Source organism: Macaca mulatta, chromosome 12 (assembly GCF_049350105.2).
Source record: "Macaca mulatta isolate MMU2019108-1 chromosome 12, T2T-MMU8v2.0, whole genome shotgun sequence".
Classification (NCBI taxonomy): Eukaryota; Metazoa; Chordata; class Mammalia; order Primates; family Cercopithecidae; genus Macaca; species Macaca mulatta.
Window position 1 is genome coordinate 146,215,044 of NC_133417.1, and position 17,119 is coordinate 146,232,162.

Here is a 17,119-nt window from a genome sequence, read left to right on the forward strand (position 1 = left end):
CCTTTATATTTACTCTGACAACTTCTATCTTTAATTAGAGTGTTTATTAGACCACTTACATTTAAGTAACTATTAATATGCTTTATTTACATCTAAGTATTTGCCATCTATTTGTCTCATATTTTAAAAATATTTTTACATTCTTCCTTTCTGGCCTTTTTTGGGGTTAGATGCATATTTATTTAGTATTCCATTTTATGTTCTCTATTGATTGTTTTTAGCTGTGTTTCTTTTTGTTAGTTTTAGTGATTACCCTAAAATTATGATATGCACAGCCTATATCCAAATACTATATTACTTCATAAACAATGTAAGATCCTTCCAGCAATATATTCCGTTTATACCTTGCTATGTTTCGAATGTGTCCCCTCCAAAATGTAGGTGTTGAAACGTAATGACTAATTGTGACAGTATCAAGAGGTGGGACCTGTAAGAGATGATTTAGGCCATAAGGGTTCCACCCTCATCAGTGAGATTAAAGCCTTTATGAAAGGGGCTTCCTGCAACATTTGTGTCTCACTTCCCCTTATACCTTCCACCATGTGAAGATGCAGCACTCTTCTCATCCGGAAAATGCAGCATCAATGCACAGCCTTGGAAGCAAGAGTAGTCCTTGATAGACAATTGAACCTGCCAGCACCTTGATTTTGGACTTCCCAGTCACTAGAACTGTGAGAAGATAAATGAATACATTTCCACTCATTATAAATTACCCAGTCTCAGGTATTTTGTTATAGCAGCACCAATTTACTAAGACATCTCTTCTATCCTTTTGGCTCTTGTTGCTCCGTTTTATTTCTGTATATGTTGTTATAAACCTTACACTACTTTACTAATATTTTTTATTTTTAAATGATTATTTTTAACCATTCACACACACACACTCATCTTTTCACAAACATTTCAGTTATTTGGTAACATTCTTTACCTTCTTGAGTGTGTTTTTAAACATATTAATTACAGTACTTTTTTGTGTCTTTGATAACTCTAACATCTAGATCCCCTAATGAGCTATTTCTATTCTCTTTTGTTTATTTATTTTCAGTAGTTTGGCCTTGTCTCCTAGGATGCTTAATTTTTTTTTTGTTTTTTTTATTATGCTTAATAATTTTTTGTTGAATGACAGACTTTGTGTTTTTGTAGATGTAATTCATAGACATAATTTAAGGCTTTGAATGATACAAGCTTCTTCCAGAGGGAATTTGCTTTTGACTTCGGGAAATCAGAATAGGGATAAATCACCTTTATCCAGTCGAGGATTTAGCCGCTTTGTAACTGTACTTCAGTGTTTTCTGAGGAGTCGTCTATTTCTGGCTTACCCCAGGGTATAACTCTCCTATGTTCCTAATTGGAAATCTCAGGTGTTTACCAGGGTTCCTACTCTTTAGTTAGCCCTAAACTCCAGGTTTTATTTTCTCAACTCTATAAGACTTTCGAAAGTCCTATCTTGACTTCCCAGACTCTCAACTGCTATTTTTTTGTTCAGATTCTTAGTCTCCTGGTCCTTTACTGCTTCTGAATTATAAAAAAAAAAAAGTACATACTTTTTCAAAGCAGTACCATTTATTTTATTTTATGAGACAGGGTCTTTGTTGCCCAGGCTGGAGTGCCATGGCCTGATCATGGCTGACCACAGCCTCAACCTTCTGGGCTCAAGCGATCCTCACACATCAGCCTCCCGAGTAGCTGGGACTACAGGCACACGTGACCATGCCTGGCTAATTTTTGTGTTTTTTGTAGAAATGGGGTTTTGCCATGTTGCCCAGGCTGGTCTCAAACTCCTGGGTTCAAGTGATCCACCTGCCTCAGCCTCCCAAAATGCTGGGATCATGCGCTCAGCCAGCAGTCCCATTTTTTAAAATCACAATATAGAATCTCAGGTTTCCCTCCAGGCATTTCCTTTCCTTCTGATATGTGCCCTTCTTTTCATTCCCCGGCTGCTTTGGTATCTCTGAACTCTAAGTTATGTCGCTTCAATCTCATAAGCCTGCTGAAATCTTAGGCCATGTTCCCAGTCTTTTAGCTAAAACTTTTTTATTTTTTTTTTTTCCCCAAGCAGAGTCTTACTCTGTCACCCAGGGTGGAATGCAATGGGGCGATCTCGGCTCACTGCAACCTCCGCCTCTCGGGTTCAAGCAATTCTCCTGCCTCAGCCTCCTGAGTAGCTAGGATTACAGGCACACGCCTAGCTAATTTTTGTATTTTTAGTAGAGATGGGGTTTCGCCATGTTGGCCAGGCTGGTCTCAAACTCCCGAGCTCAAGTGATCTGCCCACCTCAGCCTCCCTAAGCGCTGGGATTACAGGCATAAGCCCCTAAGCGCTGGGATTACAGGCATAAGCCACCAAGCCCAGCCTAAAGCTTTATTATTGGATCCTGAGGCTCTACACCCCGTGTCACTTAGGACTTGGCAGATACCCCAAAGGGGAAACCTGTTGTATTCGTAGAATTTCAGACTCACTTTAATATATTTCTCTCTGTAGCCTGAACACCAGGGACCTGACTGCCTTAGTATCTCTCTAATGCTTTTAAACAGATTATTGGGTTGTATGTTGTGTCACTTTTCCAGTTGCTTTAGGTGGGAGGGTTAGTCCTCAACAACCTACCTCGCCATTATCAGAAGTAGAAAGTCCTGGTTTTTACTTTTGAAGAATGTTTTCACTGGGTATAGAATACTAAAACAGCCATTATTTTCTTTCAGAAATGTAATGAAGTCATTCCATTGTCTTCTGGTTTTCATTGTTGCATGGAAAGTAAATGTCAGTCTTGTTCATGGCTATGTGTCATTTTCCCTTTTTTAAAAAAAAATTCTTTATCTTTGGTATTCAGAAACTTTACTAAGTTGTATATCTGTGACATTTTCTTTCAATTTATTCTTTTGGGAGTTACAGCTCATTTTAAGTCTGTGGGTAGATGTATTTTACTAGATTTGGAAAATTCTTGGCCTGTATCTGTTAAAATATGCCCTCTCATCTCCTTCTGACACTGTAATTACACATATGATGGGCATTTTTAGCTTGTCCCATATGTCTATAACACTGTTTTGTGTATTTTCCATCCTTCTTTCTCTTTATGATTCAGTCTGAACACATTCTTTTGTCTGTCTTCCAGGTTACTAGTCCTTTCTTTTATTCTAATCTGCCATTGTCTATTAGTTTCCTTACTTTTTTGGTTATTATATTTTAAACTGTATTTTTTATATTTAGTATCCAGTTCTATTGTTAAACTTTACATCTTGCTATCCATCTTCTTGAACATATTAATCAACTATTTTAAAGTTTGTGTCTGATAACTCCAATATCTAGATAACCAGGGTGGGAGGATCTATATCTATTTTCTGTTCTTATTTGTGGATTTTTGTCATGTGGTCCTGTCTCCTGATAGGCCAGATCTTGATTAAATAGTCAATCTTATATATAATAAATTACAGAAATAATTTGAGGATCTTGACAATGCTATTCTTCTTCCAGAAAGGGTTTATTTTTGTTGTTGTTGTTGTTTGTTTGTTTTTGAGAGAGTGTCTCACTCTGTCACCCAGGCTAGAGTGCAGGGGCATGATCTTGGCTCACCATAACCTCTGCCTCCTGGGTTCATGTGATTCTCCTGCCTCAGCCTCCTGAATAGGTGGGATTACAGGTGCATGCCATCATGCCCGGCTAATTTTTGTATTTTTAGTAGAGATAGGGTTTTACCATGTTGCCAGGCTGGTCGTGAACTCCTGACCTCAAGTGATCTACCTGCCTTGGCCTCCCAAAGTGCTGGGAGTCGCCGCCCTCGGCCAGAATTTACTTTTGACCCTGGCAGGCAGTGAAGGTAGAAGGTCCCTGTAATCCAGTCAGTGACTGGGATGATTCACACCTGAGCTGCAGTGTCTATGAAGGATGGTCTGTTTCTGATTCACCACTACTACTAGGATCAAGCCCTGCGGTGAATACAACCTGATGTCTTGTGATACGTATCAGAGCCTCTCCGCTTTGGTGGCTCTGAACCCTAATTTTTTGTTCCCCTCAGGCCATGGTACTGCCAGAAGCTCTTCTTGGCATCTCAATTTTTCAGCCCAAACTTTTAAATCAGCAAATGCCTTAAGGGAAAAGGAGGCACCAAATGCTGGGCTCATTCCTCTGTGTCTCCCTTCTCTCCAAGATCTTCACTGCTTCAGTCCCAGCTGTCTTTTCAGCTGTCTGAGGTCTCTTACATATTCTTGTGATATATCTACCTAGATTTTTATGATATTCTTGGTGGAAGCGTTGGTCTGCAGCAGTCTAGTTTTCCGTTACCTTCTGTTGCCATTTCTGTGCAGTGTTTCCTGACCCCTGGATACTGGAGGACAAACAAATGGTACCATTTAGATTGACAGTTGGCTCCTACCTAGGAGTGCCCAGTTCAGTACCATCCCCATCGGGGTACCTGAGTGGATGCCCCCTCTATTGTAAAGACATCCACGTGCTTCTGAGGTCCACCCACTTCTTCCACTCTCACCTCCATGCCATTCTGCGTGAAATCACTTCTTCTGAAGTCCTTTCTTCCCCTCAAGAGGCCCATGCTCACCCACCCACTTACTCTCTTTCTCTGCCGACTGTCCACTTCCCACCTCCTCTAGGTCACATGCCAGAAACAGGCCCTGGAGGAGCAGCTGGCTCAGAGCCTGCAGGACCAGGAGGCCCAGATGGACACTCTGCAGCAGGCCCTGCAAGACAAGGATGCTCTGTCTGAGGAGCGGGCCCAGCTGCTGGCCAAGCAGGAGGCCTTGGAGAGGCAGGGCCGGCTTGCAGCTGAAGAGGCAGCTGATCTCAGGTATGCAAGGGCCTGCCAGTCAGGGCATGTCCCACACGTCCTTACCCTCAGAGAGTCTGCAGTGTGGCAGCGTATGGGACACGCACACCATGGCATAGGACTGGGAGGGAGTGTGTGCACATGAAATGGGCTGTGAGTGAGAGGCAAGCACAGTGCCTTTGGGTTGGGGCAGGGCATCTAGAAGAGGTCAACCCAGTGAAAGCACTGGGGTCACCTTCCTGAAAGAGGTGGTGGCAAGTGCAGAAGCACAGCTGAGACCAGTGGAAGGCAGATGTGGAGTGTCTTGCTCATGGAGCTGTGGAGTTCAGGGTGAAGGGATGGCTGGATTCAGGCACTCCTACCGTGCCCTTGGAATCCTGCTTCTCCCTCCCTCAGCACAGCTTGGCTCTGAGATCTTATTCCAGGCAGGCTCACTCTGGGAGGTGGCAAGATGGCCAGCAGCCACTCCAGGGTCCCCCTTCCAGCAGACGCAGGGCACCCTTCTCCCCACAAGGCCTGAGAGTGGCAGCCATGGGCCATGTTGAGCTGCGTGATATCCCTGTACCAATCCTGGGAGCCGGGAGTCACAGGGCCCGGTCCCAGGCTTAGGTGGCACACCCACCCCTGGAGCCCAGAGCAGGGCCAGCCCAGGGACCACATGAGGTGGAGAGTGTGGGCGGGTGAGCCCAGAGGCCCTCAGGGCAACTCCCAGAAGTTGGGATGGGCACTCACAGGCAGGAACAGGATGTGTGTAGGTGCCGCCCGGTGTGTGTGTGTGTAGGTGCCTCCTGGTATGTTGTGTGTAGGTGCCGCCTGGTGTGTGTGTGTGTGTAGGTGCCGCCTGGTGTGTGTGTGTGTAGGTGCCGCCTGGTGTGTGTGTGTAGGTGCTGCCTGGTGTGTGTGTGTAGGCGCCGCCTGGTGTGTGTGTGTAGGTACCGCCTGGTGTGTGTGTGTGTAGGTGCCACCTGGTGTGTGTGTGTAGGTGCTGCCTGGTGTGTGTGTGTGTAGGTGCCACCCGGTGTGTGTGTGTAGGTGCCACCCGGTGTGTGTGTGTAGGTGCCGCCTGGTGTGTGTGTGTAGGTGCCGCCTGGTGTGTGTGTGTGTAGGTGCCGCCTGGTGTGTGTGTGTGTGTAGGTGCCGCCTGGTGTGTGTGTGTAGGTGCCACCTGGTGTGTGTGTGTAGGTGTAGGTGCTGCCTAGTGTGTGTGTGTAGGTGCCGCCTGGTGTGTGTGTGTAGGTACCGCCTGGTGTGTGTGTGTGTAGGTGCTGCCTGGTGTGTGTGTGTAGGTGCCGCCTGGTGTGTGTGTGTAGGTGCCGCCTGGTGTGTGTGTGTAGGTGTAGGTGCTGCCTGGTGTGTGTGTGTAGGTGCCGCCTGGTGTGTGTGTGTAGGTGCCGCCTGGTGTGTGTGTGTGTGTAGGTGCCGCCTGGTGTGTGTGTGCATAGGTGCCGCCTGGTGTGTGTGTGTGTGTAGGTGCCGCCTGGTGTGTGTGTGTAGGTGCCACCTGGTGTGTGTGTGTAGGTGTAGGTGCTGCCTAGTCTGTGTGTGTAGGTGCTGCCTGGTGTGTGTGTGTAGGTACCGCCTGGTGTGTGTGTGTAGGTGCTGCCTGGTGTGTGTGTGTAGGTGCTGCCTGGTGTGTGTGTGTAGGTGCCGCCTGGTGTGTGTGTGTGTGTAGGTGCTGCCTGGTGTGTGTGTGTGTAGGTGTAGGTGCTGCCTAGTGTGTGTGTGTAGGTGCTGCCTGGTGTGTGTGTGTAGGTGCCGCCTGGTGTGTGTGTGTAGGTACCGCCTGGTGTGTGTGTGTAGGTGCTGCCTGGTGTGTGTGTGTGTAGGTGCCGCCTGGTGTGTGTGTAGGTGCTGCCCTGTGTGTGTGTGTGTAGGTGCCGCCTGGTGTGTGTGTAGGTGCTGCCCTGTGTGTGTGTGTGTAGGTGCCGCCTGGTGTGTGTGTAGGTGCTGCCCTGTGTGTGTGTGTAGGCTGCTGCCTGGTGATCTGGATGGATCCTGCAGCCTCTGCAGAAACCCAGCAGCTGATGGCTTCTGTGCCTTCTCGGCTCTGCTTAGGGCCCTGCTCAGGCGCTGCTAAGTATTTTTGTTGAAAAGATTTCTTCCTGGAATTCTAGCATCTGAGAGGCATGAGAAACACTGGAGTCTGGGATCCTTGAGCTTCTTTGCAGACAAACCCCTTCTCCAAATGAAAGCTTTCGCAGCAATTGGGAAGGAAAACCTGAGGGAGGCTGCTGTGGGTTCGGCGCCTTCCCATGCTCCTTTCTGGGCCCTGGGGGCTCCCAGGACCGGGGTGGAGGTCCTTTCCCTGCTGGTAGGATCTGCTGCCCAGAACACAGGCCCTGGCCAGAGCCCTCAGCAGCCTGGGTCCTGCCCTGACAGCTGCCCCTACCTCTGCCCTGCCACTGACCCCCCCCAACCCCCGCACATGGCAGCCCTGCGGGCCCCAGCATCACAGGCCACCGAACAGGGGTCCTGACAGCCAGTTGAGCCTCTGGTGACAGAGGGGCTTGACCTGAAGCCACGTCTGCCCAACACACTCTGTGTTTATCTGACTGGCCCAGTGCGGCCGGAGAGCGTGGATGCTGCCATTTTGATGAACTCACAGGTAACACTGAGGACCATTAAGTGTGGGAAATCCTGCTGCAGCTCCTTGCTTCTGGTTAGGCCTCCCCACGGGTCTGCTTTATGAAGCGCTCCACTCTCGGATCCTCAGGCCCTGACAAGGCTTCTGCAGTGGGGACCTGCTCCCTCCCTTCATGGAGTCCTGGCTTGTCAGCCAGCAAGATGGACCAAGGTCCCTGCCGTCCCACACCCCAAGCAGCCCTGCCCTGCTCAGAGCACCCCATGGGGGGCCAGGCCTCCAGTCCAGGGGCTCAATTGTGGAGCCCCTGGAGTTGCTCCTGGGCCCCCATGGAGAGAGAGAGGCTGGGCACAGGCTCAGGTCCCCAAGCTTCAGGCAAAGACGTCCGATTTCTGAGCAGCAGAGGCCACATCCCTTACAGGAGACCAGGCAGGCCTCTAGGAGGAGGGGTTTCCAGGCTGACTTGAAGGGAGAAGAGCTGCCAGGTGAAGACAGCACTCAAGCCTGGGAGTGTGGGATAGGGGCCATGAGGAGCACTTGCGGGCAGAGGGACTGGAAGGGGAGCAGAGCAGCGTGCAGCAGAGTGAGGTTTCTGGGGGTTCTGACCTGAGCCCAGAGGACCTCCCTCTGCAAGCCCTGGTGAGCCCCCAGAAGGCTGGGATGTGCTCTACCCCTGATGAAGGAGGTGGCAGTGGCCAAAAAGATGGAAGAGAAATGCAGGCAGGGCCTGGTCAAGAGTTGCCAGGGTCCCTGTGGCCTATGGCCCGCCCTGACCTCATCTGTTTGGGGTTGTGCACCCACCATTTGCGTGTTCATATGGGCATCTGTGCTTGAGCCCTTGCGGTGTGTTTGTATGTGTTGTTTGTGCGTGTTGTTTGTACGTGTTGTTTGTGCGTGTTGTTTGTGCGTGTTGTTTGTAGTGTTGTTTGTGCGTGTTGTTTGTACGTGTTGTTTGTGCGTGTTGTTTGTGCGTGTTGTTTGTACGTGTTGTTTGTGCGTGTTGTTTGTGCATGTTGTTTGTGCGTGTTGTTTGTACGTGTTGTTTGTACGTGTTGTTGTACGTGTTGTTTGTGCGTGTTGTTTGTGCGTGTTTGTGCGTGTTGTTTGTGCGTGTTGTTGTACATGTTGTTTGTGCGTGTTGTATGTGTTGTTTGTACGTGTTGTTTGTACGTGTTGTTGTACGTGTTGTTTGTGCGTGTTGTTTGTGCGTGTTGTTGTACATGTTGTTTGTGCGTGTTGTTGTATGTGTTGTTTGTACGTGTTGTTTGTGCGTGTTGTTTGTAGTGTTGTTTGTGCGTGTTGTTTATGCGTGTTGTTTGTATGTGTTGTTTGTGCGTGTTGTTTGTACGTGTTGTTTGTACGTGTTGTTTGTGCGTGTTGTTTGTAGGTGTTGTTTGTGCGTGTTGTTTGTACGTGTTGTTTGTACGTGTTGTTTGTGCGTGTTGTTTGTGCGTGTTGTTTGTACGTGTTGTTGTACGTGTTGTTTGTGCGTGTTGTTTGTACGTGTTGTTTGTATCTGTTGTTTGTACGTGTTGTTTGTGCGTGTTTGTGCGTGTTGTTTGTGCGTGTTGTTTGTACGTGTTGTTTGTGCGTGTTGTTTGTGTGTGTTGTTTGTGTGTGTTGTTTGTACATGTTGTTTGGTGCCTTGCTTTGTTCACTGATAAACACCCAGCACAGGGCAGCAAAGAGCAACAATGAAACTTGCCATTGATGGTTGGATCACTGATTAATTAATTGTTAGAAATGTGAGGTCTTTTATCACCCGTCCCTCCCAGGAACGGGCACTGCTGTGCGTTGGTGTGTGCTCCAGGTGTCTTCTGAGCGGTGGCATCTCCGTGCACAAATGCACCACGCAGGTTTTTCACATGATGGAATCACGCTGCATGTGGGGGTCCAATTGGGTGGGTGACTTTTTGGGGGGACTCTTTTCATGACATTAGAATGGAAAATAGTTTCCTCGTCCTTGTTAATAGCACATGGTGCTCCAGAGACAAGATGCACCATAATTTCTACAACATTCTTCCATTTATTTGCATTTCAGCTGAGTCTCATTAACACCTGGGTAAAGCTATAGAGAGCATGTTGTACGCGGGATCTTACGGATGCCTTGCCCATTGTTTGCTGCTCCTTTGCAGGGCGGAGAGGGACTCCCTGGAGAGCAGCCTCCTCGAGGCCCGACAGCTGGCCACGAAGCTGCAGGAGCAGCTGGAGGAGGAGGCGCGGAGCACAGGACTCGCTCAGCAAGCCTTGCAAGGTGCTCCAAGGGCACTCCCTCAGCTCCTTCCCCAAAAGTGAGCCATGCAGGGGCCCCTGGCGTGGAGCTCACTACCCACACATGCTGCACCCCTCTCCGGAGCCCACAGGGGCACGAACGTGAGCCTGGAGCTCATGTGACGAAGCAAGTTGGGCCACCTCGCCCGTGAGGAACAGCAACACCCTGCCCAGGCCACAGCTGGTGCCAGCCTGAGGCTCCGAACTGGGTTGTGGCCGCAGGGTCAGCGTGTAGCCTCCAGCTGCAGCCCTGTACCCTTGACCCTGCTCAGCTCAGCCTGCCATGGGCCGGCCGCCCACTCCCAGAGCCTGGAGTGGACAGTGGTCGCCCCCAAGGCTGTCACTCCCTAAGGAGTCCCAAAGGGTTCGGGGGTCCACATGCCAGGCCCTGGCACACCTTACTCATCACCCCACAGTGGAAATGGAGCAGCTACAAAGTGACTGGGAGGTCCAGGAGATGAAGCTGCGGCAGGACGTGGGGCGGCTCCAGCGACAGGTGGCACAGCAGGAGCGGGAGGCACAGCGGGCCCTGGAGAGCCAGGCGTCAGCTCACTGTGAGGCCCTGGCACAGCTCCAGAGGGAGAAGGTCTGCTTCCCAGGAGCCCACCAGTAGCTTCCTAGAAGGCTACCAGGTCCCAGGGAATGGCAGGCCCTTGGGAGGAGGGGCCCTGGGAGACTGAGCTCAGAGACAAAGGCACCTGGCCAGGGAAGGCTGGGCAAGGACCTGCTCATGCTTCATAGTTCAAGTGGGCATCCAGAGCCTTCCTCGTGGAGCCCTCACACTGGGCTTGGGTTGGTATTTGGGGGGGGCCTCCCTCATAGAAGACGCTGGACGTGCTGTTGGCTGGTCTGGTGCAGTCTGAAGGATGAGGGCTGGAGGGGCCCCCGTCCCGCAGGTCCCAGGCTTCTGGAGGCCTGGTTTGATGTGTCTTTACACCCCTCCATGGCAAGGGCACTGCAGAGACTCAGGAATGGTTTACAAACTGATAGATCAATGTGGGATGACAGGTGCTGAGACCCAGAGAGGCCCTCCCTGCTCTGGTGACTCTGAGGGGAAGACATGGGGGGGTGCAGCTGGCTGGACTGGACAGCCCCTGGGGCCCATCAGCCCTGGCATCCCACGGGCCAGGTCTCACTCAGGACCACAGACAACTGCTGGCCTCACCTGCCGGACCTCACAGCCCATCCCTTTACCTTGGTCTAGGAGACCCTGAGCCTGTCCCTGGAAGAGGAGAAGGAGGCAGCCAGATGCCAGCTGGAGCAGGAGAAGGAGCTGGTGACAAAAAGTGCCGCCGAGAGGGAGGCTCTGAAGGGGGAAATTCAGAGCCTGAAGCAGGAGCGGGACGAGAGCCTTCTCCAACTGGAGCACAGGATGCAACAGGTGATGGCACAGCTGGGGGGCAGCGGGGTTGCTCACACCCACTGCACCTGTCATCTCTGGCCCAGCACAAGGGCTGCATGTGGCCACACCTCAGGCAGATGCAGCCTTTCCAGGTCACTGCAATTTCAGCTTTGTCCTTCCACAGCAGTCATGATGGACAGATGTCCAACCACCTACCCACCCCTCCGTCCATCCATCCATCCACCCATCCATCCATCCATCCATCCATCCACCCATCCACCCACTCACTCACCCACCTATCTGTTCATCCAGCCATCTGTCCATTCATTCACCCATCTGTCCACCCATCCACTTGCCCATCCATCCATCCTTCCACCCATCCACCTACCTACCCATCCATCCATCCATCTCTCCATTCATCCCTCTATCTGTCCATTCATCCACCCACCTACGCCTCCATCCATCCATCCACCCATCCACCCACCTACCCATTCATCCATCCATCTGTCCATCCATTCACCCATCCATCCATTTATCCATTCATCCACCCATCATCCACCCATCCACCTGCTCATCCATCCATCCTCCCGTCCACCTGCCCATCCATCCATCCACCCATCCACCTGTTCATCCATCCATACACTCATCTACTCACCTACCCGTCCATCCATCTATCTATCTGTCCATTCATCTATCTATCCACCCATCCATCCATGCATGTGAATGTCCCTCCACACACTTGTCACCATCCACCCACTCACTTGAATATCCATTCTTCTTTCCACACATTTAGGTAACCATCCAGATATATGGCCATGCATCCACATTCCTAGCTGTCCATCTATACATGTCACCATCCATGCAATCATTCATCAGTTCATTTGACTATCCATCCAACTATCCATGCACCCAACTTTCCATCCACACAGCTATCCACAACTCATCTGACCATCCATCCATCCACTTAACATCCTTTCATCTGTCCACAAACTCAGCTGTCCAGCCACATATCCAGCCATCCATCCATGTGTCTATCCATCCATCCACCTGATCCACCAACCAGCTAGTCATCCAATCATCTATCGGTGTATCCAACTCAAATACCAAGCCAAGCACAGAATTACCAGCCACACATCTGGCCATCCTTCCATCCCAGCAGCAGTTGAGACTCAGCCACTGGCCCTATAAAAGCTACCCTGAGTCTAGGCTGTTCCAGTATATCATGCCGCCCTGAGGAATGCACTGTGGAGTGAAAGGAATGGACACACGAACACGTCCACATTGTGTCACATGGGGTGATAAGGGCTATAAGATGTTGGTGCAACATCTTACGTTGTTGTGGCTCACACCTGTAATCTCAGCACTTTGGGAGACGGAGGTGGGTGGATCACTTGAGGTCAGGAGTTCAAAACTAGCCTGGCCAACATAGTGAAGCCCTGTCTCTACTAAAACTACAAAAAATTAGCCGGGCATGGTGGTGGGGACCTGTAATCCCAGCTACTCGGGAGGCTGAGGCAAGAGAAAAACTGGAACCCAGGAGGCGAGGTTGCAGTGAGTCAAGATGCAGAGACTCCTCAAAAAAAAAAAAAAGACAAATTGCAGGAGGAGTTACAGTAGCCAAAATAGCCAAGATTTATTGTCAAACTCTCTGCATTTAATATTTGATTCTTGCAACACTCTGAGGCACATGCTCTAATTATCCCTAAAGTAGTGGTGAGAAAACTAAGGTCCACAAATATTGAATGCCTTGCACAGGGCTGTGCAGTGCACCTGCTGGACACCGAGGTCTGTGCTCTTAACTGCCCCACAACTCTGCATCCTTAGGTGGAGGAAGGGAAGGCCTTACAGGAGGAATAGTAGTGTTGGGTGGAGAGGATGTAGACATTGGCAGGATGTCTGGGGATGGCATGAAGTTCTGCACAGCTGCCAGGCTGCACGTGAGTGGAAGCAGCGAGAGAGGTGTGCAGTGGAGCCGGGATGGGCCTTGGGCACCAGCATCAGGTGACAGGGAGCCAGTGGATGTTCTTGAGCCAGGGTGATATGATAGGAGTTGGGTGGAAGAGAGTCTGGGGCCAGGAGGCTGGGAAGAGGCTGAGGCAGGGTCCATGTGAGAGGGGCTGAGAGCCAGGCAAAAGAGGAGAAAGGTAAGTTCAAAGCCCCTTGGGACGTGGTGATATTATTCCCATTGGACATATGAGAAAAGAGGCTCCAGGGGAAGCAAGACATCTGGGGAGTGGATGGCCCATCAAGGCCCCCACGCAGCCCCTCATTCCCATCTGAGACCAACCACAGGACAACGTGGCCTGTTCTTATGTGATTATTTAATCCCAGCTTCCCAGAGGCACACACAGCCCTCCAAGAGAGGGGACCTCGGTCAAACAGGAGTGCAGGCTTGGTGGCTCAGGCCTGTGATCCTAGCACTTTGGGAGGCCGAGCCCAGCGGATCATCTGAGGTCAGGAGTTCAAGACCAGCCTGGTCAACATGGTGAAACCACGTCTCTACTAAAAAAAAGACAAAAATTAAGTGGGTGTGGTGGCGGGTGTCTATAATCCCAGCTACTCAGGAGGCTGAGGCAGGAGAATCGCTTGAACCTAGGAGGCAGAGGTTTCAGTGAGCGGAGATCATGCCACTGCATTCCAGCCTGGGTGACAGAGTGAGACTCTGTATCAAAACAAAACAAAACAAAACAAAACAATAGGAGTGCAGGCTAAGAGGGCAGACAGGCACCGTGTGCTAGTGCCCTCCCTTCCCTGGACTCGCAGCAGAACCACGATAAGGGGCACCCCAGGGGCAGAGCACAGACGGGCTGGCCTGTGGAGCCCTTGCCGGTACAGCAAGCTTTCCCGGGACCTCTGCTCGGCCAGCTGACCGTTATCCTAGGCGGCCTGTGCAGAGAAACTGAGCGGAGCAGTGGGGCTGGGGGGTCTAGCGGGAAACTTCCCCACACTTCCCTGAGGAACCTGTGATGACCCAGTCGGGGATCTTATTTCTACAACGAAGAAGAGGAATTATACATGGAGCAGGAGCCAAAGACCTGGAACCACTGGCCCAGGAGGGGCTGCCTTCACCAGAACCCTCCATTCTCTTACCCACTGTGTCTGAATGGCGGTTTGCCCACACCTGTTTGCAAAGTGAAGCCCTCACCCGAGAGAATGCCACACTTCTATATTTGATGAAGTTTTGCCTAAAATTCTAACAAATACTCCCTTGCGGTGCCCAGTAATGAGGGGCACAGGAGGGAGAAACAGGGCCCCCACCCTTGCAGACCTTATTGTCCAGTAAGGGCAGATTCATAAACAGCCAGCAGGTCTCCAGCCGAGCAAAACAAGCAGGGCCTCAAGGGAGGGAGGGAGGGGAGCAAGGGGGAGCATTGATTTTTAAAATGGTTTAGAATATAGAAAGCCATTTCAATGAAAAGCCCCCCACTCTTGCCCCTCCCCTTCACTAGGCCACTCAGGGAACAGTTGTCCTCTCTCTTTGATTCCCCTGTAACATGCCCATGCAATTCTGACCCAGAGATAGCACAGACCCCACAGGGCAAGGTCCCCAGCAGGACGCCCTCTCTCAGACACCATCCACAAGTCCAGGGGTCTCCAGGCCACCCACACTTCTGACCACCTGACTACAAGTTTGGGGGTTCCCATGGTCCTCTCAGATTCAGCCATTCACTAGAATGACTCACAGAACTTAGGAAAGCCTCTTGTTCCTCTTAGAGTTTCATTATCAAATATGGAATTCAAGACCAGCCAGAAGAGGAGACACGCGGGCAAGGTGTGGGCACGTCACAAACAGGGGCTGCTGTGCCCTCCCTGTGGAGCCAGCCCAGCACCCTCCTGCACCCCAGTGTGCTCACCAGCCAGGAGGCTCCACTGCACTTTGGCGTCCAGAGTTTTTACTGGGTTTCACCGTGTAACATGATCCGTGGAGTGATTGGTTATGTGACTGAAGCCCGCTTCTCTGACTGCTGGGAGGCTGGGTTGACATCCTTTGGCTCAAAGCCTCAACCCTCTAATAATCGTCTTTCAGCAGACAGCCCCCATCCTGAAATTCGGTAGGAGGCCAGGCACGGTGGCTCATGCCTGTAATCCCAGCACTTTGGGAGGCCGAGGCGGGCAGATCACAAGGTCAGGAGATCAAGACCACGGTGAAACCCTGTCTCTACTAAAAATATAAAAAATTAGCCGGGCGCCATGGCGGGCACCTGTAGTCCCAGCTACTGAGGAGGCTGAGGCAGGAGAATGGCGTAAACCTGGGAGGCGGAGCTTGCAGTGAGCCGAGATCACACCACTGCACTCCAGCCTGGGCGATAGAGCGAGACTCCGTCTCAAAAAAAAAAAACAAAAACTCCGGTGTGGTCCCAGGGGCCCGCCAGGAATAATGCAGACACTCCTCATTTTGGGAAACCCCCAGTGTTTAGAAGCTTCCTCCAAGGACCCAGGACAAAGACCTGATAAATCTTTTGTTATGCAACACTCTCCAAAGATTGCTTGCAAACAGAAATATACAGCATTACCTCCCCAACACTGCACTTTTAATACAAAGGGGACGGAAAGTCCACGCCGGCTCCTGAGCATTTCTCTTCTCAATTATCAAAGCATCTCGGTGACCTTTCCCAACTGTGTATCTGCAGCTTTGTTCTCCTGTTCCTGGGCTGCGTGCTGAGCTGCCAGGACTGGGTCTTCCTGTGGCTGGCTGTTCTTCCTCCCATGGACATCTGGGTTGCCTCCAGCTTTGTTGCCATTATAGCAATGTCACAGACGTTAGTGACACCACGCAGAGGTCATTCCACCCAGGTGCACGCATGTCTCTGGGCTGCCCTCCCCGAAATGGGCCTGGGCAGAGAGAATATCCATGTGTGAATTTGACAGGCATTGCTTCCACAGCCTGGCCCATGGAGCAGTGTGCCACCCTTGGGGCTGAGGGTGTCTTGCTGACACGCGCCTTCCACACCATCAGGGAGATGGAGCATTTTCAGGCTTTTAAGCTTCCTTCTCTGCACTGCAGTGGGTGTTGCCTAGAAGGATGGATGTGGCTCATGAAGGCCCCCAAACTGCATGGGAAAGGGGAGGATTTTGAACAGGCAGAGGAAGGTGATGATACCCCAGGGATGGGCGCAAGGGCAGACACAGAGGTGAGATGATGTCGGACAGAGGGCAGGCGCTCAGAGGGTGACAGGGCCCAGGGCCCAGGCCTGCCTCTGTGGGAGCCGCCTCTCCTCTCCAGTGGCAGGGATGTACGGACAGGAACATGAACATGCTGCGTCCAGGGGAGCCTCTGCACTCAGCATTCTGCCACAGCCTCTTCTTCGAGGGGGGCCTCATCCCTCCCCCCAGCCTCCCCAACTTTCTCACAAGTATACCCTGTCCCATTCAGGCCCTGTCCCTAAAAGAAGCAGAGCGGAGCCTTCTGAGCGAGGAGCTCTCCAGGGCCAGGAGGGTGCTGGAGCGGGTACAGCAGGAGGCACAGAGCCAGCAGGAGCAAGCACAGGTGAGCCCCACGCAGCCCGGCCACGTGCACAGCCAAGCAGGTGCTAGCTGACCCCAGGGAGCCACCCCTCCTGCCTGGTCCTAGTGGCATATCCCTCTCCATCCCCTCCCTTCCTGAGAGTCAGTTTCCCCCCGGTGCCTCCAGGGCTCCTGGTGGGAGGGGCACCCAATGGGCAGGAAAGGTCCGAGTGAACCAAAGCAGTTCTCCCTTAGCTTCAGGGCTGGCAGGGGCCAGAGAGGGGAGGCCTGGCCCAGCTGGGGGCCACCCATGAGCCAGCAGCAGCAAGCGGCTGAGCCCGTGTGTGCACTGGAGCTGCTCATAGAAAAGCACAGCTGGGGACATGTGCACCAGCCTCGTGGAACTCACCACAGAGATCCTTCCAAGGGAGAAACTGAACCTGAGGCAGCTGGGCCTGCACCCGAGGAAACTCTTAGCAGGAAAGGAAACCCATATTGAGTCCTGAGTGGAGCCAGGAGAGAGTCGTCCACGGAGGGCCTAGCCCAGCCCCCAGCAAACAGCTGCCCACCCTTAGCCAGTGAAGAGAGGCTCTCCCAGGCACAAAGGCTGCTGCAGGCAGCCAGTGGGGGTCACCTGGGACCCCTGAGTCCTCCCCTAGAGCCCAAGTCCAGAGGGCTGGGCGGGCAGCAGCAAATAGGGCACTGGGC

The 17,119-nt window shown here is 51.7% G+C and overlaps 1 protein-coding gene across 1 annotated transcript in view; it reads left to right on the forward strand.

The window, feature by feature from the left end:
- Positions 1 to 17,119, forward strand: part of CROCC2 (ciliary rootlet coiled-coil, rootletin family member 2) — a 67,867-nt gene that overhangs the window by 20,538 nt on the left and 30,210 nt on the right. The window contains exons 15-19 of the mRNA XM_077956538.1: positions 4,600 to 4,793; positions 9,489 to 9,607; positions 10,041 to 10,210; positions 10,829 to 11,005; positions 16,341 to 16,454. Coding sequence (XP_077812664.1) covers positions 4,600 to 4,793; positions 9,489 to 9,607; positions 10,041 to 10,210; positions 10,829 to 11,005; positions 16,341 to 16,454 — 774 coding nt within the window. The remainder of the gene's footprint in view (positions 1 to 4,599; positions 4,794 to 9,488; positions 9,608 to 10,040; positions 10,211 to 10,828; positions 11,006 to 16,340; positions 16,455 to 17,119) is intronic.